Here is a 27,763-nt window from a genome sequence, read left to right on the forward strand (position 1 = left end):
ATGTCTGACATTGATATTAACCTACTGAGGGCTAAAAACGTATTCCTCCTCTTCATTAATCACTCGTGAGCATCAGCGGCGATAACCAACTGTCAAAATGTACAAAAACGTTAATAGAACAGTTAATAGAATTGTCAGTATCCGTGTGTATCCTCTTAGCATGTGCCCTTTAAGTAGCATAGTGCGGGAAATATGTTCATATATGTGCTATGCGTATTACAGTCATACAGTTATAGAGTAGTGAGTAAAAGTGTTCAACATATATCACTGTTGTGTCCAAAAGTGGGACCCCCTTCCCCATATTCAACAGTGGCAAACAGACTACGACTGAAGCAGAAGGCGGGCAAGGGGTGATTGTAAATGGCACTATAGGCTGCTCTACCATGGGCCACCACCAGCAGCTTTCTATGTATTTTACTTGTAATTCCACTTACAGCCACTAGGTCGGCTAGATTCGCAAGGGCTCTGTGAAGCATTTGTATACTCACTGGATCCTTTCTGTGTTCTTTTTTACTTATTTCAATGCAGCCTCTTTCCGTAAAAGTGTTTGAACATGTTTGAATAGTAAACATCGAGAGCGTTGTTTTTGATTTATTAGCGGGTTTCGTGGCTGGACTTGTCTCTTGGGCTAATGGAACCAGTCATCGCCTGTTCTGAAAATGTAAAAACACAGTAGCTATAGTATCTCTGGGAAAATGATAAATGAGAATACCTGGAGCCCTGTACCCATTGTCATATTTTACATATAGTATCCTTTTTTAATTGGTTTATGACCAAATCTGTAACAGTCTGCTTATTCCAATGGTTCAATATTAAAATAAGATTTCAATGCTGTTTTCTATTGTCCCATGATATTAAATGCACTAAAATATTCATGATATCACGGGCTCCTTGCTCTGTTTTCCTCTGGGACCCTTTTTAATGCCATTAAGTCTCATTTCAGTTAAATCTCTAATGTAATTTATTTGCTCTTTGCCAGAAGCAGTTCAGAGAGAAGAAAAGAGAAATCCCGGGATGCAGCAAGATGCCGGAGAAGCAAGGAGACCGAGGTGTTCTACGAGTTGGCTCATCAGTTACCTCTGCCTCAAAACATCAGTTCGCATCTAGACAAGGCGTCCATCATGCGTCTGACAATCAGCTTCTTACGGACACACAAACTCTTGTCATCAAGTAAGAAACTTTGTTACACGTCATTTTCTAGTCACTGTTATACGTTTCTTGGCCCATGTTTTCATTACATTCATCACTTTCTCCCTCTGAGAAATTAAAGGGACAGTACCATCAAAAAATCAATGTTTTTCTTAGTTTGAATATTTACTTTTTTGTATTCAGTCTGTTTACCAAAATACTTTTGTGAGTTTAACCACAACTCAATGAAAGTTTTTGGGTAGCGGAGACTGAATAATGGAGACCAGGAGGTTGTTTGTCTGAGCTTTGGATCACTGAGCTCACCAGGTGAAGTACTAGGGACAAAACAAAGAGAATCGAGGAGACATCAGAGATTTTAAATGTTAGAGAGATGTACGGAGAACGAGCACCCTTCCACCTCCGTAGTGAAAATTAGGAGATAAAAGTGTAGTAGACCGAGTATGGGGGCGTCTTATCACATTAAACTGCCACTCAGACAGCAGGCAGTAAAATGAGATCTGCTACTGGGATAGTAAGCATGTGGCAATATGGGGAAAAAATCTATCAGATAACTAAGAAATAGACACTTTTCTTTTTAATCTATGATACAAAGCAAAACACAGACATACGTACTTAAACACATAATAATTGTTATATCTGCAGTAAATGTCATATTTTGCTGGCGGTATCCCTTTAAACAAGAGCTTTAAGGCTATTCATATTATAGAAACTTTTACTTATATATTTAAAGACACAATTCATGTACATAAATCTCTTTTATACTAGAGAACAGTGGACCTGCCCTAAGTCTTTGAACGTTTTTTTTGTCGGTGCCTGTTACCAAGGACATACTTTTTAACAATCGTCACTGTTATAAAGGGATCTATATATTGCCTTTAAACATTGATACATAGCACCGTAACACTATATGACTGTCTGGAGGCCATGTATTAAACCTCTACGGCGTGTGAGTGTTCGGCTGGGTCGGGGATCGATTGTAAAAATGCTAAAACCCAAACTGAAAATGATTTTAATGTTTTGCGTAACTGCTGTATAGAGAGAGGGATGATGTCTTTGAAACTATATATAAAACTGTGAAATTAAACTTTCATATATTTTCATTTCCTTAGGATAGAAAATGTAATGAGTTAGGGCAAGTTAGAGCATAGCTTTTATAATCAGTGTAGTTTTATGTTATTGTGAGTGTGTGTTTTATATTCTTATTTTTTTTCTGTATGTCATATGATGAGTCACGGTTAGAAGTTTTATTATGTACATAACTGCAGTATATTGTTGAAGCAGAATTATGTGCCTAAAATTACGTAATGATAGATCATTAATGATAGATTTTTTAATAGGCTGTACAATAGGATATTAATGGTTAAAAAACAGCTTAGAAGCTCCAGACAGTTGATCCCTGCTATGTGTGTGTGTGAATCTGTTGCAAATACTAATATATTCCCACTGGGGCTTTTGGTGCCACCCATGAGCATACCATGGAACTTCCCACAGTAGGCTTCCCGAAGCTCCCCCTTTTGTGTGATTGTGGATTAGTCACTAGTGGGAAACCTTAGCTTAGATGGACATGGAGGGTAGATATAGCATGAATGGGAAGTTGAGATGGCCACACACTGCTCCCTTACATGCAGAAAGAAAAACTGACTCCGAGACCCATGGAAGCAGAGCTTCAACCAGATACCCCAGGTCTGCCCATGCCACGTCTCCAGTGTTTGTCTTCAAATGTCTACTGAATCATTATCAAAGATTGATCCACTTATACACAGGATAAATGATTTGACCTTCTATGTTGAAATGTTGGGAGAATCGCCTCTTTTTAAAAAAAAAATAAAAAAATACTAAAACCTTGTATTTTTTTTATTTACCATAGAACATAGAGAATACATTTGAATTTGTGCCAAACCTTTAAAATGATGTATCTTCCAAACATCACTTACTAATGTTCTCATTCATCCCTCTTACAAAATATTAATGAAATATTAATTAAAACTACATTGTAACAACACCGGATATCTGCGTACGTGAATGGCTTTCGACGAGGCGTCATTTTGCATGTGAACCTTTTAAAATTAATGTTTTCTCAAAGTATTAAAATGATTTGTTCTTTGCAGTTGAGCATCTGTCCCAGACTTTTCCAAGTAGTGGTTTTGCAATGATTAATTAAGTTTGGTTAGTAAATATAATGGATTCAAATTATAAGCATACAATTTAGATCACAGATAGCCGGTAGCTATTTATCTTTGATGCTTCCCAGAGACATGCTGTGAGATAAGAACAAGTATGGTTCAAATCAAAGCCAACCAAAAATGTAGTTATTACAGCGAGAGCTGAAGCTGGCATTTCTGGAGAACTGTGATCTTTACTTCTTCTGCACATATGGTCGTTTTTACTGGAGATTAGCATTGTAAGACCATCGGTGGATGTTGTATTCTCAATTGTCCTCTGGGCTACTCTGTTCTCAAAGAAAATAAGTTTGGGGGTTTTTTTGCAAAAAATTTGCTCCAGGCTAATAATTATTTGATTTGTTGGGTTATGAAAGCTGCTGTTATCAGTATTCTTACAAAAGGGATTTTGTGTCTCTGTAGCTATATATATATATATATATATATAATGTGTGTGTGTGTATATATATATATATATATATATATGTATGTATGTATATATATATATATACTTTTTTTTTCTAAAAACCTGATTTTGCCCTTAAGCTGTGCATCCCTAAAGGAGGCTACGGGTATAAATTGGTAGGAGGTGTAGGTTGTGGCCCCAGTTTTTATATATTGTACCTCTTGCCTGTTCCAACTCCTATATTTGTAGGGGTATACACTAAATAAATGTAATCAATGAAGTTTACTGGTTAAACTAAGATATATATAATATATATACCGATATCTCCATACCTTTTGATGTGTCCTGTTTTCATGGGACAATCCCGGTCATTTCTGTCATTGCTGTCTCCTCGGGTAGATCCACTGCAGCTACCATGTGGCTAACCTGCAAGGTTCTGCAGCTGACCACCACAAGGTGTCTCTTTAGGTAAGAGACTGTTCACACACATGTTCGGTCCCAACAGTCCCGGCGGGTGGCAGCCCCTCTGCCGCATAACCCTGACCACTCAATAGGCTCCCAGTAATGCTACAACTCAATGGGCTGGCAAAGTAGGATCACCGATCTTCCCCAACCGGCCCCTTAACACTATGGGCGGCTGTCCTCCATAGTTTTCTTCTGCACTATGCTTCCTTTTAAAGTGGTTGCGCAGGGAGAGTGATGGGGGCGAAGGTATATACGCTATTCTGCAGATAGAATGCTTCAAAGTATTAATAATAGTAAAAAAAAATATTGAGTGCTTACAACTTCAAATGACTACAGGCAGATGTGGCTAATGCCATAATTTAGTTATAAATGTTACAGCATGTTTAAACTGAAGATTTAATAAGTAAAATTTAAAACATCATTTTTTGTATGGCGCTGTCAACCGTGCATACTAACACCCTCATCTCTTGATAAGTAGCATTTGTTAAGCTTAGCTGCAGTTATTTGTGCCAATATAATCAAAGTCAGTACTTGAGTAGCCTGCCTTTATTTGTGCATTCTTGGTGGTTACTTGCAAACATATTCAGTTATTAATATTCAATAACTTTCTATTCTGTTTAGTTCCTGTAAAATCTTTAAAAAAAAAAAAAATGTTTGACAAATAAAAAAGAACTCAGCGTTCAGGTACCTCTTGATTGTTTTTGATACTGGGACAGGTACAAAAGGATTAACTGAAATCAAATTGCACTCCATGTTGTGAAATCTTTGGATAGTGGACAGAAGTGCCAACCTATCGGTAGATGTCAAGGCATATACGGTATTACAGCGCGCCTTCAAAGAAACCTTTGTGTTTTACTCCTTAAATTGTTGAGTACAAGGCAAAGAACATTCAACAAAGTTAAACATACATTGCATTTGTTTTTTAGGTAGCCTCTGTTCCCAGATGTTGCATGTAGGCTTTGTGGTGTCGTCCAGGGTCTTCTGACCAAACTTACCAACATGGGAAGGTTCATCCAAAACCGCTGCCTAGCATTTGCCTATTTGACCAGTTTTTGTGACTCTTAAGACTTTGACCCCATGGTTTGCTTAACAGATCCACAGTCCACTTCCTCACAAAACTCCCCCCCCTGTATTTATGAAACAATTAAGTAAGAGATCATTCTTTTGGGTTAAATGTAGCCATTTGCGTCGATGTGCACAGCTGCCTTATTTCTTATTTTAAGTGTTTGTTTTTTGCATAATTTTGATGGATCGTATAAGGCCGTGAATTCCATAAACACATTTGGATAGCTCTAAGACTAGGCTGTAATAGTGATTTATCAACACAATGCAGAATGCTTCTGTTGTTTTCTCGCTTGTCTGTCTAAAAGTACATTTTTGCTGCCAGAAGATTACGTGACTTTTTACGAATTTGTTCTGGATTGCAGTTTCTGTGGCTCTGATTAGATTTTAGACTGGTTGGCTCTTATTTAGTAAAGAACAATTTCTTTTTAAGAAACAGGCACGTAACAATGTGATTGTGGGGCACACATTTTATGCTGATTAACCTATACATTGAATATGTATTTAAGTGCAGAGTTAGAAGGAAATTAGTACATTGGGGAACTCGGCTGGAGATGTCATGTATGACGGTGTCTTTGTTGGGAAGATTACCTTATCTCGAGCCAACATATAAAAACATGTAGAGCTGTGTAAGCTTACTGGATCTCAGGTTTCTCCTTCAGACCTTCTTTTGGACCAATATGGCTATGTCCATTTACTTTAATCAAAGGTAACAAGTGTTTTCTTCTTCGATATGATTGATCTTTTCTGATCTTTTCTGTTTCTTATGTAGCATAAGGCATCTGAAGGATTATAGATTGCCTAGAATATGTACAATACATGGTTGGGTGTCGTTTTTTCCCCAAGAGCAGTTCAATCTGGGAACACAGAAAGGACAGCATTAAGAATTATTTTCCCCACAATGAATTTAAATATTCTCAATGTCAGAGATTCTGGATTATTTTTTGTTTAACTAATAGTTTGGCACTTCTTAAATTCCAAAAAAAACCCCAAACCATTGCACCTACTGCACGTGTCAGAAGATTTTACAAGATTTTCTCTCAATAGACTTTGTAACTGCTTATTAAATAAGGGCAAACACTAGTGAAAATTAGAACTGAAGATGTATCCAGCGCTACACAATCTACTGGTGCTCTGTAAATAAATGTAATTTAATGTATCACCCACTACCATTTGAGATCAGATCACAAAGTGATTGTTAGCGATCTTCATTCTTCACTGATGGTTTTCATTTCCATGTTGTTCTGCATGTTATTCTTGACATACAGTCAAGCTTCCTTTTGATTTTCGCAGTGGGCAGATCTGTGTGAGAAATGTTAAAAAAGGAAATCTTCACCCTTCAGATATTTACAGTGATTAAGATCATTGTCTGAGGAAGCCAAGCTGAACAATGGCTTAATAACATTGCAATTCTTTCATGTTCGCTGACTGTGATGGACAGCTTCATTTATAGCACATATATTCATGGACATGCGAATATATAATGGAAATACTGACCATGCATAAGATACAGGACTTCAAGGTATTTTATTAAGTAATAGTGTGTGCATTGATGGAAAATATTTTAACAAAATGTTCCTAAAACTCAAAATAGATACTGTATACCCCAAAACAATTTGTGTGTCCAAATCGGGACATTTGTGTTGGGGGTTGTAGCAACATCAACACATGACATATTACATTTTGTCATGATTTCTTAATCAAAAATAAAGCCAAAATGGGGAAGCCATGTGTGAAAAACTAAGTACACCTTATTATTCTGGGCCATTCAACACCTTAATTCTTTTCTTTTTCAGTCATTCTGTTGTAGATTTGCAGGTGCACTTGGGATCATTGTCCTGTTGCATGACCCAGTTTCGGCCAAGCTGTCGGACAGATGGCCTCGCATTTGACTCTAGAATACTTTGGTATACAGAGGAGTTCATGTTTGACTCATGGTTGGTATGAGGTGTTTGTGCTGATATGCTGTGTCTGGTTTTCACCAAACATGGAGCTGTGCATCATGGCCAAACATGTCCAAAGGACAGTCTTCCAGAAGTCTTTTGATTTGTTCTGCCATATTCTTTTTAGAGAGAAGATGCTTTCTCCGGGAAACCCTTCCAAACAAACCATACTTAAGTCTTTTTTCTAATTGTACTGTCATGAACTTTAACATTTAACATGCTAACTGAGGCCCGTAGAGTCTGAGATGTCTGGCTTTCCAGATTGATGAGCAGCAACAATTGCTTTTGTGAGATCATTGCTGATGTCTTTCTTCCTTGGCATTGTGGTAACACACACCTGAATGCTTAGGACCAGCAAACTGTTAAAACGTTGGCTTTTGTAGAGGTGGTCCCACTTGTTGGTGATCAGTTAATCAAGGGCATTTGGTTAGCAGCACCTATCTGCTACTTAGCATCTTAATTCATATGGAAGCAGTAAGGGTGTACTTAGTTTTTCACACATGGCTTCTCCATTTTGGCTTTATTTTTGTTGTATAGATCATGACACGGTGTAATATGTCATGTGTTTTGACATCATTTTTAGACCTCACACAAGTGTAACTATGTAATCACACCCATAAATTAAACTGAGCAGGGATTTACAATTAATTTCAGAAAACTTTTGTAATCCTTTATTTGTATGATTCCAACAACCTATAGGAGAAGGAGCATATGGTATTTACTGTATATTTTCCGATAACAAGGACATGTATCCATGTAATAAAGGAGTTGTCATCAGAAGTTACATGTTTTGTCTAAAGTGTAAACATAGCTTAAGCAAATAATGCTTTAAATATTCAACACATAGATTTTGAAAAATATTTATGCTCTGTTATAGTGTCACCTAATCCCTGCCAAACCACATGTGACATGCCCCGTGTTACAGATGAAGATACACAAAGGCACTGGTGATATGCATGCACTTTCTGTCTGTTGTTATGAATGAATTCTCAGCTGTATAATAATTGCAGCACTTTAAACCATTTAGTGGCTGTTTTGAAAGGTCCTCTGATATCCTTAACTAGCCCATGATCACCACTGTCTGACAAAGTGTTTGGCATGACACTGCCTGAAGACCAGGACAGTCGTGCACAAAACACGACAATTGGGAGATATGGAAATATGTCCTCCTAAGATCCATAGGCAGAACAGGTTAATACTGATACAATGTTATATATATTTTCAGTTTCCCAAAGTTATGAAGCAATAAAAGTGTATTTTGCATGAGAGTCTATAAATAGTGTAGGCTAGGATAGAAGGAAATGTGCTCAGGAACAAAAGGGTCATAAAAAGGGGGTATAGTTAGGTGAAAAGGTACTGTTCTCTGAGCAGGATGATTAGTACCACTCCCTGATATATAATAAAACAATATAAACTTACAACAGACCTGGTCTTTATTTAATAAAGGCAAGACCGTGACGATTGTGAATTAGGATGCCCTCCCTCTGAGCGCCGTGAAATAACTTTGAAGAGTGGAGTGTGTAATGAGGTTAATGATGTCATAATGCCATATAAGGTGGGCAATAGATTAAGGAAATTGGTGGCGTGGAAAGGTCGATTCCAAAAGTACAAAAAACACTGAATAGAAATAAAACATTTTATATCATAAAAAAGTTCTGATAAAACGTAGTGATCATACTAAGTGCTACCAGTTGTAGCTCGTCTTACACGTGACATTAAATTGTAAATATAAATATAGAACATTATAACCACCCTTTGAAAACGATGTAAAAGTGCAAGGCTTTTGTTTCCTGTTTTGCACGCTGCAATCATGTTATCGTCTTACTTTAATACTGCTTCCTAGATGGCACTTGCAAGCAACTTCTTTTTCTGAGAAGTTTCTGAAACGATTTCTGTGCTGTCCAGCTTGGGGTCTGCGCGGCGAAAAAGATCAGTAATACATAAAATAATTTTATATGTTTAGTTTTTGTATTTATTATTATTAATAATATTATTTAAATTAAATAATTATGTGTATATACATAATAATAAATATGATTTATGAATCATATCACTATGTTGGGCTTACATACCTACCAAGCATCTTTCTTTAGGAGGGTCAGTCCCTCTTTGGACTTCAAATCCTCCTCTCCGTTTTTTCCTCCATTGATGTTTTAACTTGCAGCTCAGACTGTACGACTATGAGTGTGTTACAAGCCGTAAAAGCTAAAATAATTTTAAAACAGATTTTAAAAAGTTGTTTTAACAAAATGCATTATTCCGCTTCTAAGAGACTTTCTAAGTTGTATAAATCCTTATGAATACGTCACACCGTCAAGTTAAAGGTCTTGGTAAAGTCCTGCCCCTAGAATTACCTCTAACCTCTGGGAGGTATGTAAAATAAGAGCATATGCAATAAACATACATGTTACATACAGAAGATCTCAGGACACCCTATACACACCTTACTTGTCTTGCTATATTATAGTCTACATCCGTAGTTTACACGTCTCCCTGCTGCCCATAAAAGTTGACACGTTACAGCATCATGATATGATGTCATATCTCGGCGCTCCATTTCATAAAGCGGCTTTTATTTTATTTCCATGGAACAGTGCTGCATTTTAACATAACTAAAGTTTGGGTTGTTTTAATAGCCACCCACAGGTTGCACTTTTTGTTTGCCAATCAGACTAATTTATCTTTAAGATGTCTAGTTTAAACACTGACCTCATGCAATATGAGTTACTCCTTATCAAGTGCAGAAACAGTAAATATATGTCATCATGCTTATATGTGTGTACAGTTTGTAATAATATACCGCATGTTTTAACCGCAATGATGTTTTCTTAAATAGGATTTTTTTGTTATGTTCCAATACACGTCCTTTACCTGCAGAGCAGGAGGCAGCCAATGTAGACAGTCATGCTACACCACGCTGAGCTGATACTTTACAGCTATGCTAATTAAGTCCAGCTCTTCATAGAATTTTATTAGTCAGAGTATTTAGCTCTGTGATTAAGACTGAGACTTTCTGTTGTTCACCAAAAGCAGTGTGATAGGGAGTCGGGGTATTTGTAAAGCGCATTAGGTTAAGATAACAGAGCTACAACACATTTACATGACAAATACACTGCTGTCTGAACATACTGTATTATTTAAAGGCTAGAAATACAATATATTTGTAAACTCATTTGTAATGTGATACTTTAACTAAAAAAACGTGTTTTCCCTGCATGCTTTTACTTGCAGTGAGTCATTCATGAACCGAAGGAAATAAGCAAACAGCCATGGAAATGGCCCTGTCTGATTTGAGAATAGGGCACATCCTGACACTGGAGATTAATGAAAGCTCTCCGCAGGATTTATTTTTAGCTTGAAAGCTGTTTAGGTATTGAAAAGACATCGTCTCCGAGAAATGTCATCACGTGAAAGTGAGAGCAGTCACTTGTGTGTTTTGCGTGACGGTTAAGACAGTTGGTGGTTAATGGCAGGTTCAAAAGTCTATAAGAACCAGGTTTATACGCTGCGTCCAATGGATCGTTATTCAACCCTCTGCTACTCAAAGAGTGGTTTACCTCCTAACTTCTATCCCCGGGGGGCGGAGCTTGGGAGAAAGTGTCACTCAAACTGGTGGCGCTACTGGGCATGTGCACAATTCTGCACATGCACAGTACGTATTCTTCAGTCCTTAATCCAGCTGTCCCTCCGAGCTCTACCTATGTCCCAAAAAGCGGGTCAGACATAGAGCTCGCTAGGACAGCAGGGTAGAGTGGCAAAATCTGGACAGTTGGGAGGCACTAATAATGCAAATTAGGCAGGCATATTTGCTTTGAGAGGCTGTGTGTCGTATGAAATATTTTACCCAGACTTTAGCAGTGTTTGGTTCATTGCTTGAGATAATGTGACATATAGTGACGTATAAAGTTACGGTGGGTTTAAAATGCCAGAGCCAACTGGCGGTGACATATCACGTGCCGAACACATCTCCTGCATGACACCTAGCCTGCCGGTGGGCAAATGCATCTGAGGGGTTTCTGCAGAATCTCCCCATGCATTTGCAAAAGGGACTTCATGAAGTCTGCCCAATGTACATAGTGTGCCTTTAGGAGGAAATATTTAGGATGAATATAGATAACTGTTTAAAATCAGGAGAAATAATTTTATATTAACTCAGTGGGGGTGCTAAAATCCATATGGTGTCTTTATTGAGATCCATTGGTAGAGAAAATGTATTTTTGGTGCACAAATAAATGTCCCTCGTGTGCTATGGGAAGCAGGATGCGGAGGGCTTTGTTTTGGGTCACAGCAATGACCTCGGCTGACTAACATCGCCATTTGCTTCGGGAAAAGTAAACGTCCTTGAAGATTTCTAAGTGCAATTACTGAGAATTTCATGATGGACGAAAGGTCACGTTCATGACGGCCTGAAATCTCTTGCTGCAGAGTAGAAACGACTGCACGGTGATTCAGCAGATTAGTAAATATGAGAGTCGGGTGACAGAATCCTTTGCACAATGTGACCGAGCTGCTTCTACATTCTCAAATACCGGAGAGGAACAGAGGAAGTCTTAACTGGTAACTCAATGCAACTTCCACCATAAAACATTAAGGGACACGCCAGCCATCGTATGCTCTCCTAGCATGTTGAAAAATAATAGACGTCTTTAGTTCTGTAGGATGCGCTAACATGTAAAGGGAACCTATTACATGTCACGTGTTCTGTTGAGTGAATAAGCCGTGTCACAACATATATAAAGTGCACACTAATTACAGTCCAGTATCATATTTACCATTTCATTTTGCTCTTGCAGTTTGTGCGGAGCCTGACGTCGATCCCGACGCAGAGAACCAGCTGGATAATTTGTACCTAAAGGCTCTTGAGGGTTTTGTGGCAGTTGTGACCCAGGATGGCGACATGATCTTTCTGTCCGAAAACATCAGCAAGTACATGGGCCTAACCCAGGTGAGACGTGACTTCTGAGGTGGAATACCATAGACGCTCCGCTCAGGCCAGTGGTGAAGGGGATCATTGGGGAGTGGATGGAGGGTGTTCTTCTTTTTAATACAAAATACGTAACATCCCAGACATGCAGGAACCCACGGTTTAGTACTGTTAGTTATAGTGAAGGTATGTGGAAACTTAACGAGAAGACATGAGTGACCTCTAGAGATAGAGAGATACATAGGTGTATGTAGGACTTTATACGTTTCACATTTGAAAAGTGATATTTCACCCGTAACGGCTCATACAGTCACATTAATAACCTTTATTTTATGTGCTGTAGCTGAAAATATGCATTTCTCATTGCAGGTCGAATTAACAGGACATAGCATTTTTGACTTTACTCATCCATGCGATCATGATGAAATTCGAGAAAATCTGAGTCTTAAAGCCGGTATGGAATAAATTTACTGTAATATATTATATTTTACTATAGTTATTTTAATAGTCATACTAGTCATTTAGTGACTGCTGTTGGTGGGATATTGTAATCTACTTCTATATGATTGCTAGCATTCCGAAGGTAAATAATACGTTTAAGAAGGTTTTGGTTTAAGATCATTATTATTTATAAAGGCCCTGTACTAAAATTAATAAATGCTACATATTAAAACTGCTGGTTAGCCAGGATTCTTATACGAAAATATAATAATAACATCCTTCTGTTCTTAATCTATACTTAATCTATACTGTTTATCTGTTTGTTTGTTTTTTTAGAATTTATTATTTAGCTTTTCTGAACTTTAGACAGAATTCCAGAGTTGTTTATATTTTTCTAAAAAATGAAGATGTCTATCTAAAAGACAAAATGCACGCCTGTGTCGGTTTTGCAGTCATGTCGCAATGATGCAGCAAGAAATTAGTTAAATATAGTTAAATATATCTTCTAAAGCTAGAGTTACTTTGTAAATAGTGTATTAATCTCATTAAAATGTGTGTGTGTTTATATATATATATATATATATATATATATATATAGATATATATATGATGATGATGCTATATAAATCAATAAGTAAATAATAATAATTGGCATTGCAACAAATGAACAGGTACATTCACCTGAATACAATCAAGTGATCAGTCAGTAGTGCGTAAAGTAATCCCCTTGAAAAACCTGCTTCTCTGACCATAGGTTACAAAAATATTATGTAATAAACACGTGCAATCAGTGTCTTCACCTCCCATGACCTCACAGTCAGCCGTATCATACAAGAAATCCAGATCACTTAATATAGGAATAGTGATATTGCTTAACTTATTTCTTTTTGTCGATTAAAGGTGTTGGAGTTGGAAAAAAGAACAAAGATATAAATAATGAACGTGATTTCTTCATGAGGATGAAATGCACCGTCACCAACAGAGGCAGGACTGTAAATCTTAAATCTGCTACATGGAAGGTAACATCTAAAAAAAATATATATATAAAATATCCTTTTTTCCATTTTAAAAAAAAATTCTTTTTTATGGAAATGAATGAATATCTAGGCAAGCTTGCACATACTGTACACCCCTCACCTCTGTTAATTGCCTCCATTGCCCAAAATAAAACATGGCAAGAAAATACATTTCCCTTTTACTGGGTGTCACAGCTATATATTGAAATGCGACTGGTATTCCTTTCAGGTTCTTCATTGTACCGGACACGTCAAGGTGTATAATTCCTATCATCCAAACACACTTTGTAGCTACAAGGAACCTTTGCTTAATTGCCTTGTCATGATGTGTAGGCCAATACAGCATCCATCCAACATCGACATCCCTCTGGACAGCAAGACTTTTCTGAGCCGCCACAGCATGGACATGAAGTTCACTTATTGTGATGACAGGTAAGCACTCCGTCTATAGAAGTATGTATTTGTATTTCCACACATAAGTGCTGCGAGGTGGAAATACATACAAATGATGCAGTGCGTTGAACGGAGGTGTCAAACTACAGTTCTACAGGCTTGATTACTCGGCATATTTCTAAACAATGTTAATAATTTTATTGTTGTGCGTGAATTCATTGATTAACCCATTTTCTAATAGGACTATGACCCTTTTATGTCCTTCTCATGATGATGTTCCACTAAAGCGTTGGCTATAAAGTTACATGATGACATTCTGAGCATGTTCATAAATTAACTTTTTATTGTGTTAGTCGGTGATGTCAAATTTCATTCTTTAGGGCTGTAATCCAAACAGAGTTTTGAGATTTTATTTACTTACCGTGTAACCACACTGTTAATATTGTGTATTATTCTGACAGTTTGGCTCTTCTGCAACCCACATGGACTGGGCTGGAGTTCATCGGTTACGACATCTACAATAACCAAGATTTCTCATCGCTACATAAAATAATAAGTGCAATTCATATTTAGAGTAGCATTATTGTAACTACACAATAATGTATTAATCTAACTATACATTTATTTATTTTTTTTAAAATCGGGTCAATGCGCCCAGTCTTCCCTTTTCGGGGATTGTCCAATTAATCTAATTCTTTGTTTTCCACCTGCTTAGCCTAGGTGGCTATTAAACTCTGCATAATTGTGTTGTTTACCCGTAAATCAGTATACATAATAAAATCACAGTAATAAAAGAGATTATCCCGCGTCTTTACAAGATTCTGGAAAGCTTATACATTTTACGTGTATGCTTACACTTAACAGAAAGAATAACTACTCTTCTAGTTCCTAGCAAGATCCTAGCGTGAGAAGGAAACTTAAGTAAAGACAAAATGTGGAACGTAAGAGTGAAACGTTGTTAAATTAGTAATTATAGCTAAAGGTAACGAGTCCCACAAACTGAAAGACACAAAGTTGGACACCTTATTAGTTTTGTTGGAGTTTGGTGCCAATATATATATATATATATATATATATAATAGGTAAAATATAGCATGTATGCTGGCATCAACATGATGGTGATATATTTTTATTGGGACAATATAGAAATAGATGTAGATTTTGAGAGTTCTGTTAATGAGATGCATAGACGAAAAATATTAGTTTCTAAATAATCTTTTCTCCTAATATTATTGCTTTGATAATGTTAAATAAAAAATGATTCTTTCGTAGAATTAAGTTTGACTTTGCGTACTGAGAAATTAATCATGCAATCTTATAAATGGGCCAACTATGGGAATCCCGCTAGCTAAGGGTTTCTATGGAATGCTTAATGTACACAATGCTTAATATACTGAAGTCACAGATCTGATTTATGTACTGGCTGTCCAGGCTCCTTCTCCAGGAAAAAAAAATGTTTATTCTTCTTGCATATCTCTGATCACATTTTTCATTTAAAATGAAGTGCCGAGTGTAAAGCTTATGAAATACGGGGTCATATTTATCAAGTGAAGTCCTAGAGCAATCTTGGTGCTAAGGGCTAAATTTGGAGTAATCATTGGAAATATTTTTATACTTTTTTTTCCATGACTGTACAGGCCATAGAGGCCATATTTATCAAGATAAAACTGGATGAAATCTGGTTCTTATTTTTGGACCAGTCATCATAGAGACCAGAAATCCGTTGATTGATGTAAATTTAGCTTCCCAATTGTTCCATGTACAGCACGTAATTAAAAATAATATAACTTAAAGATTGGAATCTGATGATGTTATATTTGTTATTTTAAAAGAAATTGGTCTGCAAAGGAAAAAAAAAAAAAGTATCCCAACTGTTATCATAGTTAATGTCTTGATGGGTGACATTGGTAATGACAATAGTCCTGGTAGAAGGACATACTCCTGGCAGAACACCACCAATCATATCTTTTTTTTATGTCATTAAATATTATTTAATATTTCAAGTGCACAAAAAACACCCAAACAGAAAGTTCATACGTAAAAGACAGGTATTGGTGGTGCAACCCACCAACAGCGAGCGGAGCGACAGAATTAAATATAAAAACGTAACTCACCCTCACCCCAATGGGTTATATAGAATAAATGACATGAAAAAAAATAATAATAATAGTGCACTCTGTATGATAAAATATAGCAATTTTTTTTTTTTTTTAAATGTATAAAAGACTGACTCAAATCATCAATGCCTGGTGTGATTAGGGATCACATACCCAATTCTATTTGAATGGAGATATCTACAAATGGATAAAATCACATAGAGCAGTATTGCAACACATCCAAAATGGACCAGAAACAGGTGGCTACAGTTAGCCTCTCACCTTGCCTAGAGTCTGTAACCTGGCTCCAGGGATAAAGAACACTGTACTGACTTAGGGCAGTATTCCCCCTTTAAGGTGATGGACAGCACAGTGGATCCAGCAGAGTGTATGGAGTATATGTATATAAATATAATATAAAAAGTGATGTAAAATGTAGAATAAATACTTTATTACATAAATAACAACACTATCATAAAATATACTCTATTTAAGTGTCTCTGTGAATCCTCCGAAAGTTCATACGTGTTTGATGAGTTTAAATGCATCTTATATTTTAAAAGGCTTTAGAATATTTTGTTTTTGGTTGCCCCTTATCCATAACACCCCTGTTTTAACACATCCTTCCACATGTTTGCAAATAGACACGTATGTCGAAAAGTTAATCTGCCGCAGAGGAGCCTTAAGTGTACTTTCAGTGTTCCATAAGTAAGCAGCACAACCTTTGTAATGCCCCTAGTTACTTGGGAGAGATGCAAACATTTACCTGCATGAGGTACTATACATAATTGTGGAATTAACTCACCCTTTCCTTTTTTTGTATTTTCTTTGAAGAATTACTGAATTGATTGGATATCATCCAGAGGAGTTGCTCAATCGTTCCATTTACGAGTTTTATCATGCTTTGGATTCCGAGATTATGACTAAGAGCCACCAGAATTGTAAGTGATACAGCATAAGTCCCAACCTCACCTTATAGATGTACCTTAGAGTCCCCAAGCAGTTGACCGGTGTTGTCCAAGCCCCTTTGGTTTTTCAAATGCAAACCCCTGATGCCGTTACTGCCGGCTTGTCCCTTGAAAAGACCTATTTGCAAAACAATATGGGTTCGGTCGTAAGCGTGGCTAAAATGGGCGATTGTCACCAAACTTGATTTCCTTAACGCAATGATGTAATGTTTCACACCGAGGTGAGGTAGATGTCTTCAAGAGTTCCAGCAATGTGTCATTCAAGTTTTGGTTTCTATAGATGAAATACTTAATCAGGTTTGGGTGGAATGAAATACTTTGTTTGGCAGCGGCTATAGAATTTAATGTTACTTGTGTATTACACAAAGGGCTTAATTAATCTTTCCATTTTATTTCAATATAAACTGAGCCGATGACTCATACACTCGACATTGTGGCTTTAAAGGAATATTAATTCTCAGATGTATAAACCATTATTTTAGTTTTTTATAAAATATTGAGAGAGATAGGTATATAAACTGATCTTGGTGCAATTCGAAAATGAGTCTTATCACCATAGCAACCAATGGACTTGTTTCTAATTTGACTATAACCAACAGATGAACTTTTTTTATGCATAATCCCAGTGTTGTACCTTTTTTGGGGCTCTGATCCTCGCACCCCAAGGGCTCCGTGTTCAATTAGTTGAAGTGATATGGGAGATGATCTCGAAATTGGGGGAGGATGTCACCGCAAAAACCGCCATATTGCCCTGTGTTCAAGTGAGGGCAAAATGACGTTGCTTGCGGTGATGTGGAGAGGATGCCACCTGAAGTGCTGCAAAGCGCCATTCTTAATGCAGAGAAGATGGTCAAATATAGCTGTCATTGTGTAGAAAGAAACTATTTTTGGAGTTCCTGTTCAACTCAAGATGGAACTTTGTAGCATTGCAGTTTTGGTATTAATTGTGTGTCAAAAGAGTGATGTTAGTAAAATACATGCGCTTCATTAGGGGACTTAAGTTCAGACTTGAACAGGATCATGTCATCTAGCAAAACACCAGACATTGTGATATCTAATGTATCAACTGAAAGTCAGCTGCGCTTTTTGCCACGCAAGAACATTATGTACTTTTTGGGGAAAAAGAAGAAAGATAAAAGAGGCGAAAGCCTTTCTGTAAGTAAACAGGCCTCCTAGTAATGACTGGCATGATGCTTAATAAGGAGACAATTACTGGTATGTTCTATAAAACAAAGCAGGACAGGAGCACAGCACTATTTAATCACAAATATCCGTATAAAACATGGTAATTTTTACCACAATTTAAACTGTTGTGCCATTATATATATTATTAATACATTTATATGACCAAAAGCATGTGGACACCTGACCATCACACCTATATAAGGTTGTTATACATCCTATTCTAAAACCATAGGCATTAATAATATAGTTGGTTCCTCCTTTGCAGCGATAACAGCCCCAGTTCTTCTGGTTCAGGCACTGATGTTGGAGAAGTCCTGGCTTGCAATCTTATTCATCAAGTTGTTAAGCTCAGGGCTCTGTGCGGTCGGCCAAGTTTTTCCTCACCAAACTCATCCAGCCATGTCTTTTTGGAGCTTGCATTATGCGCTGGGGCGCAGTCATGCTGGAATAGAAAAGGGTCTCCCCCATTGTCCAACATATCTTGCTATGCTGTAATATGAACATTATCCTTCACTACTTGTGTGGGGCGGATCAACCATGTAAAACGCATTTTGTGAAGCTCCCGACACACAGAGCTTCTGCTAATGTTCCAGAGGCACTTTGGAGCTGTGTACTGTGAGTGAAGCACCAGCACTCAGCAGCCCCACTCTGTGAGTGTGCTTTGTGGCTCAGCTGTTATTACTTACAGTGGACCAGAGCAGATCTAGCAGGGCAGAAAATTTCATGAACTGACTTGTGGCAAAGGTGGCATCCCCTGACAGTGCCACGTTTAAAGTCACTGAGCTCTTTAGTAAACACCTGTTAGTAATGGGTATAGCTGAAACACTCAGCGATTAGGAGGTGTGATCATATGATGATATAGCATATATATATACTGTATATCACATGGTATTATAGGGCATAACACAGAGGCTTCCTGCATGCATCCCAGCATTCACATGTCTGGCATTTTTTTTACTGCTATTTATATTTTACAAATGAGGCTAATCGAGACAAATGGGTTTCTCATACTGTAAATGTGATTTTTATTAGTGTGCACTAAAGGTCAAGTGGTCACTGGCCAGTATCGGATGTTGGCAAAGCACGGTGGATATGTTTGGGTGGAGACACAAGGCACTGTCATCTACAACTCCCGCAACTCCCAGCCACAATGCATTGTGTGTGTGAACTACGTCCTGAGGTGAGATAACCTGTACAAGAAATATCTATAGAGAAAAGGCGAGAGAGATTTCATTTAAGTACTTTTGTTATTGCTCCTGTAACTAGGCCATCAGCAACAATATGTCCTTTTACTGCATGGTTGCCCAACATTTTTTAAGCAAAAGGTTGGTCGGCCTCCAGTTTTTGATGTGACAACCAAAAATTGCGAAATCAAATTACTTTCCTTAAAACACAATTGTTAGATTAAAGCAACTTTGTGCTAATGAGTGTTTGGCTATCTGAGTGACATTTTAAAAACTGTTACAGAAAAATAGGTTCGATCTTTATACAAAATAACTTGTTTTAGATCTTATACTTGTTTTGAATGGGAGGCTGCTGCTTCTCAATTAAACTGAGCTAAACTTTCCATTTCAGAATGAATCACCTGACTATATTATGTTGCCAAACTGGGGGGGCAGATTACCCTCTTGGACAATCCCCAAGAGGGTTACCCCCCCCCCCTCCAGTAACCCGCTGCTCAATGGGCCAGTTACAGGGGAGATCTTTAATCTCCTAAACCGGCCCGTTTACACTATGGAGGCTGCGTCAACTCAAAACAGACCCCATAGCCTGCTGGGGGACGCTGCCCTAGATCGGGCATTGGGCAGCACGGAAGGTAAATGCATGGCTGCCATAAACATGGTTTTGGTAATCTTTTAACAGCGAAATTGAGAAGAATGATGTTGTGTTTTCGATGGACCAGACGGAGTCTCTGTTTAAACCACATCACGTAACCATGAATTCCATCTTCAGCAATGCCATCTCTGATAAGAGCGACTTCCTCTTCACAAAGTTAAAGGAAGAACCCAAAGAGTTGGCACAGCTTGCACCCACTCCAGGAGATGAGATCATCTCATTGGACTTTGGTCAGTAAATATGCTTCGGTGGAATTTTTTTTTTAAGTGATTTGTCTCCGAATAACCCACAAATAATAACCATACTTCATGTTTCTACAGGTGCGCAGACATTTGAAGAAACACCTGCTTATAGCAGTGCTGTTCAGACAAGCCCAAGCGAGGCATGGCCCCTGGACATTAAGAGCCACACTCCCCAGGCCGAGGCAATAAATCATCCGTCCTTCACCGCTCCTCAGGTAGCAGCTGGGAACAGTACCCCAAGTGTTAGCAGCAACAGCAGCTGTTCCACGGTAAGATGGTTATTTTATGCCAACACTATTGGTCATAATATGTAGAATATATGTATTTAAGGTGTTTTGTGCTAAATACATTAAGCATAACTCAGCCTAAGAAGATGATTGCAATGAAACAGGTGGCTGCATGCCCCGTGTTTACTATTTTTTGGAACAAGTGAATCTCGGAGCACAGAGAACTATCAATAGGGCAAACCGTATCAACTGTGGGTGTCAATGAATGTTAATTGTTCTGGCCAACTGAGTGACCTCTAAGCGGTGTGGGAGCTCAGGAAGTCTCAGGTCTTCCAAGGAGTAGAAGAGTCTAATTTGGATGTATTTTTCAGTGGATACATACACTATGTAGCTTTTAATTCTTTTTGTGTGTGTAATGCTTCAATTACATGATTTACTTAATTGAGACTGATGTTCCTTAATGAAAAATATTCCATACGTGGTAGTATGAAGTGTACATTGCCTCTCATGGCCTTATAAATAACTTGCCAAGCGATTGGTTGTTGAGTCTCTAAAACAGTGTTTGAGAAGCATCCATCAATATTTAGTGCTGACATATTCTGGGAGTTCAGCCTGAAACTTGTACCTAGCACTTCAAGATTACCCTACAATCGTAATAAATGCAGTATTTCAGGATCCGTTTCTAATTTAGTCAAAATCAAAAAAAGAATCACACATGTTGAAAATAGTCATAATTTGTTGTCAATTTAACATGAATGATTTTAAAGATGGTCTGGTGCTTTGCAGATGTGGACCTCAAAATCTCTTGTACACAGACCACTCATGACCTCTCAGAATGCTCATTAGGATAATGTGTGTGAAGGATCTATGTTTGCAGTTGGGAACACATTATGAACTTGAAGTTTAGGCTTTTCATTAGCTATTTGCTATCACATTATCTGCTTATGATTTTTTTTAATGCATATGGAAATGAAATATGTAGTTCATCATTGGGTTTGATCACATTTTAAAGTCCTCAGACTGAAAACATATAATGACCAATGCTGGTTCTTTTGGTTGCTTGTAGGTGAGTCCAGTTTAAAAGTAGTGTAACAAGGTGCTATATTTTGGTGTTATAGAACATTGGTTGTCTTAGCTGGGTGCTGCGTATAAGCTATTGAGAGCTATTTGGACACATAAGATGGTTATAGAAGTTTAGGTGTGTGCTGTGCAATATCCAGAAACCCGAGGCAGTCTTACTGAGGACAGTCAGAACTGCTCCTAAGATTGTTGGTGTGTTGGTCGTTCACTTTATCCAGATCTTTCTGTATTACAGCCAAGCAGTCCAGGAGAATATTACACTTCTTTGGAAGAAGATCTCAAGATTGAGCTGATTGAAAAACTTTTTGCAATGGATACTGAAGCAAAGAATAAGTGTAACAGTAGCCAGGTACATAATTAAATGTAAATTTATGTAAAAAGAATATATTTTATATAGTTACTTAGGGTGAAAAAAGACATACCCATCAAGTCTCCTTTTTTCCCTCATAGCTAAAGTCCCCTATTCCCATAATCAATTGAATTAATAGGATTAGTCCTGTTTACAGTTCAATTATATCTCTGTTATGCCCAAACTTGAACTGCATATTCTAATGATTTGTGAGAAGACATGATCACATTTACAGTTCTTGCATTAATGTCTCTTTTAATTCATGTTTGTAACTTGTCTTATTTGATGTTACTGAGCCTGGAGTCTACTGGCATTCCCAAATCTTTCCCAAAAATAGGTGATTATTTCCCTAGTCCATAATTAGGATATTTATTTTTACTACCCTAATGCCATACTTTACATTTATCAATGTGGAATCTTATGTGCCATATCCTCTTTCCATCCTCCTAGTTAATTAAACCATTCAGCTCATAAAGTTTGGTGTCATCTACAAAAGTAGAAAGTTTGTTTTCAGTACCAATGTCTGGGTCATTAATATGCAAATTAAAAACAAAGAACCCATTTCACAACTGCAAAAAAAAAACTCTGTAAGAAAAACCTTCTACTCTTTTTATGAAAAATTTTAAAATTAAAAAATATCATGCAAAGTGAAACAACAGAAATATGTTTTTTTTCCTCCTTAGAATGACTTTAATGAACTGGACCTTGATACCCTTGCTCCATACATTCCCATGGATGGTGAAGATTTCCAACTGAATCCAATATGTCAAGATGAATGTCCGCTCAGCGAAAGCACACAAAACTCCCAGCAGAATTTAAGCACTATAAGTGCTCTCTTCCAGTCTAGTGCTCCACCCCCGCAGAGCCAATTATTTTCCCAGAATTGTTGTCAACCTATGGCAGCTAAAACCAGTAATCCTGCCCCTGATTCCCTACCACCGGGGCTTTTTAATGCTGAGAAAAAGTCTCCGCCATTAATAAGTTACCATACAGGTGCTAATATTCCATTGTCTTCAATGGGAGGGAGACCTAACGTCCAGTGGCCTCCCGATCCTCCAGTCGGTTACATGCCAGAAAAATGGAGATTAAGAGATCAGTACAATGGGCCGTTAAGAAACTCCCCATCGGGACCCCCTGTGCATTTGCCCGGCATGTCTTTGTACAAACAAAGGTAAGTAAGCAGTCAGCTGAATTATTCAAATAAATGGCATTTCTAAATACTTCTGACATTTACTGTGTGCAGTTTGTGTATGTATAGGAGTAAGTGTGTATTGTATGTATATTGTATAAATATTGTATGAGCTACAGTGGTGTCAAACTCCAGGCCTTCAGAACCAGAACCACAGAACCAGGCTTTTTTTCTGGATATCCCAGGATGAGCACTGGCAGCAAATTTAAAAGGATTGGAACTGATTAAGTCACAGGTTCAAAGCCGAGTCCTGGATTGTTTTTGCCCCCCGAGGCCTGGAATTCAACTTCCCTGCCTACAGTGTGGAAGTTACAAATATTGATATTATTGTTCCGATAGGAAATTTGCAAAAATGGCATTATTTCCATAGACAAGTCCAGCCAGTAGGATTATTCCATTGGTCACTAAAGTGTTAGGAACCCATCCCAAACTCTCGAGCCTGTGTCACCTTTATATACAACCCCCTTTCTGTTGTAGTTTCACTGTTATGTTTTAATCATTTTTTTTATTACACATGCTTACGACTCATAAAGCAAATCACATGATACACGGTTCCTTCCCTTTGTACATTAGTGTAGAGCGGGATACACCTTGTCCTGTGGTAATCACGTATTTTATGTCATTTTATGATTTTTATCACTATAAATGGACATTGAAGCTATGTAGGATTTTTAGAGGCATTGTAAACCCCTCTTTCCCCAGTTGCTTTTTTAATATTTACATTCTATTAGCAAAAGAGATAAATAAAGCCTTCATTACCAACTATCAACTTCAGCTCTGCATTTCTAAACTTTTGCTGAAAGAACGGCTCTTCTCACTTCTTTTGGTTTGTTAAATGTGTTTGTTAAAAACCTACGGCAACAGCGTATTACTAGACTTATCACTTTATTACCCTTTTCTTTTTGGTTTGATATTCTGGTCATGTATGTATGTGTGTGTGTGTGTATATATATATATATATATATATATATATATATATATATATATATATATATATATATATATATATAAATAAAACTTTCAAATAAAGAATAAAGGATCCAGTAATAAGGGAACTCTTTGTTTCTAGGTCACTGGAGAGTTTTGGCCAGCGTGGCAAAGACTTACACCCAGCTGCAGAGATGTTATACTGCAACAATATGAAGCGCAAACGGCAGCTTGATTACGGAGACTCGGTGTTTCCGCAGCTTAACGTGGTAAGAAATGGAAATGTTTAAAACTAGATACATTCCTCTGTTTAATTATTGTAATTCTTACCTTAGAGGGGTTCTTGGCTGTATTGTAACACATGCACATTTTTATAATAGGGAGAGTTACCTGGTAATACCATACCGCCTTTAATGTGGAAAAGAATGAAATCTCTTAAACCAGAAGACTGTCCCCTTATGGCAGAAAAGAAGTCTCTGAGTACAAGTGTCCTTACTGGTAAGTACAAACTGTTCATACACCCTTTACAGGGTCAAGTGTTTCCAACTTATTAGCAGGTTCAGCTAGTAAATGCCCTTTAAGTAGCTCCTGAATCCGTAATAGAGATATTGAGAATCCAACTGGATATTATAGTATGAGAGTCCGCTGGTTATAATCATGGTGGTTAGCTTGGGTCAGATTGGGGGTTAGGAGACATTTCTTGAAAGTCATCTCCGGAACATAACTGCGAATGATGTTGGGTCAGCTTAGGAGAAGCTCTCGCTTGGGTTGGCCCTTTATCATGCTTAGTGTCATAGGATAGTGAATGAACCAACACTAGGTGATCAGGATATATCGTTGAAAGGATGATGCTATGAACCCTTAAAAATGTTGGGTCATATGTTGTGTTAATGATGAACACCTGATGTTTATTTTGTATATCATTGTCTGACTCTCAATAACTCCTTCTGCACTAACCACAAAATGCTGTGTGTTCTCAGATGAATTCATCTGCAACCGACACAGAAGCCTAAGCCAACACGTGACTCAACCGCAACCACTGCAGCAACCTTGCCCACCACGAGACAAGTGCAAGACACCCTATCCAGCCACGTTCTTCAGCTGCAACTACCACGATTACAACGCGCCACAATCACAGAGAATGAAAGGTAAATGTAACTGCTTTCTGTTACGGAAATTCTCCAGACTCCATCTTACCTTCAAGAAAATATTTTGTAGGTGTGGATTAGAAAGAAAATGGGTGTTTGATACTTAAACAGTAGTAGAGAAGAACATAATGGGAGGAGCCTATTTCTTCACTGGTAAGCAGTGGGTGGGTTTGCAGTTAAGTCCCTCCCCTTATGCCCTTTTAAGGGCATATGACCCCTATTTGTTTTATAACATGACTTCAATAACTGTGTGATTATTCACATTAATTTTGCTCATTTAATAAAAAAATACTCTTCTTGAGACTAAAATTCCCATTGCATGTTTTATTGCACATAGAGCGTGACTCCTTTAGCTATTGGCCTCAACTGAAACCTCAGCATTCAGCCAGCGCTTACGGAACTGGATGACACTAATGATGATTTCAGTCACACTACTGAGCATGGCGGTTGAGACAAAATTAAATACCAGTTGCCAATTAAAATGCATGCAAAATATTGCAATATATGCGCATATCACCACTGTTCTAAATCCGAAACCCCATGTGTTTATTGTTATCAGCCTGCAAGGGACAAAATACTGTCATTTTTATTTTGCAGGTCTGGCAAACCGACTAATTGCGCCATCTTTTGAACCATATCTGTTGCCTGAATTGACCCGATATGACTGTGAGGTTAACGTGCCGGTCCTAGGTAACTCCACTTTGCTGCAAGGGTGCGATCTGCTTAAAGCTCTTGACCAGACGACCTGAGGAGCAGCGGAAAGTCTACCGGCTCGTAACTGTTCAAAAGGCTTCAGTTTTCTAAATATATTTTTTTTCAAGTAGACAAGTCTCTATCACTGATAACACTTTTACCAGACTCACTTACTTATCGAACTTTGTTCACAATACCAAATAGTGGCCTTCTTGAAATGACTTCATATTACAGATATGCATATGTTTTTACCTGCTGTATTTTTTTTCTTCTTTGTTTAAATAATAAAGTGTATAGTCTAGAAAATATTTTACACACCTTCTTACCCTGTAAAAGTAATTTATATTTTTTTAAATGGCCACAGATAAAATTTTGTGCTTATATATATATTTTATCGTACAGGAACCATACATGAAATGGATGATGTTACTGAGTAAAAGATTAAAAAATGCTTATTGTTCATTGAAAAGATGCAGTGCTAGAAGTGCGTTGGTCCTTGAAGAAGGTTAGGGACAGCCTTGGCATATGGACCAAGTTGGTGGGCTTTGATGGACATTTAACCCATCATTGCATCTGGCCGACTTCACGGCTCCTAGTGAATTACTGGTTGTCGGAACCATTTGTAAATGGTAATGAGGCTCCAAAGAAACCATTGCAGATGCTCCTAGATGTGTCTTTAAGTGGAGGGAGACAATGGAGCGCGACCTCCGCTGATCGTTTTCCAAAGCCATGCTCAATGATTTTAGAGAAAGGGTCTCTCTGCTGGCAGACTCTTAACTTATCGGGTATCCTTAGTGTCTCCGACTGACATTCATATTTTTGGCACATTTTTGATCCCACGCGTGCCACCAAAAAGCTACAGAATTATGCCTTAAACTAAAGATTGCAGGCAATCTAATTTGACCTCATTAGCGATTAGCACTAGACGAGGGTTTGGGCTCACTGGTTTTATGATACATGTTTTCAAGGTTACTGAAGCACTGCTTCTATAAAATATGTCACTAAACATTTGTTAATGGTGTGGTCATATAGACTTTTTTTTTTTTTTATAAAAACACATTGTTATTGAAGGGGAACATTTACATTAACTCTTTAAGAACCTTGGATGTGACCAAGACAGTATGCACTCGTCTTTTTGGCACCTATGGGTTCATCAAACCACACTGCTTTCTTGTTTTGTTTTAAAGGGGATGATGCCATATCGCCCGTAACATTGGACTATCTCGCGCAGACCTCTGGGATATAAACAGTTAAACTGCAATTTTTACAAAAACAAAGAGTCGTATTTATAAGTTGTACGTCTATAACAAAAGTGTCAAATGTGGAGCAGTTGCCATGGAAACCAATTAAATGTTCCTTCTGGCTATTCCACATTAGCATCTCCACTTATAAGTATGGCTCAATGTATTCTTAGACTGGGTGGTGAAGTGAGATATATATATATATAATATGTGTGTGTAATGGAATGGGTTAATTATCAGAACCAACACTGCACACAAATTGTGAAGATATATATATTCAAACTGTTAATGCATCTTTCTAGACGTTAATATTCATTATGAAGGGACAGCACAGGCAATTTTTCCTGGCCAGGTGGGCTGGCCCTGGATAAAGCATAATCTAGTCGGTGAAGAGAGTAACAAAATCTCACTGATTTAACTATACATGATACAGGGCCAGACCAGCTCTTCCTGCAGCAGAATCCCGATGGTGTTGGAACTTCGTAATGTATAGGGAAGTAAGAGAGTACAAACCGCAACTCTCCCTTTATGAAATAAATTCTTTTATTCATCTTTAACCATATATGCCTTGGGTTAAGTGTTTTTTTTGTTGGTACTTATTTGTTTGGTTTTTTTTTTTTAAGT

At 37.6% G+C, this 27,763-nt stretch overlaps 1 protein-coding gene across 1 annotated transcript; it reads left to right on the forward strand.

Moving 5' to 3' along the window:
- LOC149303154 (endothelial PAS domain-containing protein 1-like) lies at nucleotides 1-25,954 on the forward strand. Its single transcript, XM_089481355.1, has 16 exons — nucleotides 1-65; nucleotides 980-1,170; nucleotides 11,978-12,129; nucleotides 12,478-12,562; nucleotides 13,450-13,568; nucleotides 13,795-13,997; nucleotides 16,889-16,995; nucleotides 19,240-19,387; nucleotides 20,071-20,273; nucleotides 20,364-20,554; nucleotides 21,828-21,941; nucleotides 22,625-23,112; nucleotides 24,200-24,326; nucleotides 24,438-24,555; nucleotides 25,038-25,205; nucleotides 25,803-25,954. The coding sequence occupies exons 1-16, from the start codon at nucleotides 1-3 to the stop codon at nucleotides 25,952-25,954; spliced, it is 2,631 nt and encodes an 876-aa protein (XP_089337481.1).
- The last annotated feature ends 1,809 nt before the right edge of the window (nucleotides 25,955-27,763 follow it).

The sequence above is a fragment of the Sceloporus occidentalis genome, unplaced genomic scaffold (genome assembly GCF_023333645.1).
Source record: "Sceloporus occidentalis isolate IW3139 unplaced genomic scaffold, rSceOcc1.0.p SCAF_15, whole genome shotgun sequence".
NCBI classification, from domain to species: Eukaryota; Metazoa; Chordata; class Lepidosauria; order Squamata; family Phrynosomatidae; genus Sceloporus; species Sceloporus occidentalis.

Coding starts and splice junctions, on each gene's coding strand:
- LOC149303154 (XM_089481355.1), top strand. CDS start 1: ATGTCTGACATTGATATTAACCTACTGAGGGCTAAAAACGTATTCCTC. Junction 21,942..22,624: donor ATAAGTGTAACAGTAGCCAG/GTACATAATTAA, acceptor TTTCCTCCTTAG/AATGACTTTAATGAACTGGA. Junction 24,327..24,437: donor TGTTTCCGCAGCTTAACGTG/GTAAGAAATGGA, acceptor TTTTTATAATAG/GGAGAGTTACCTGGTAATAC.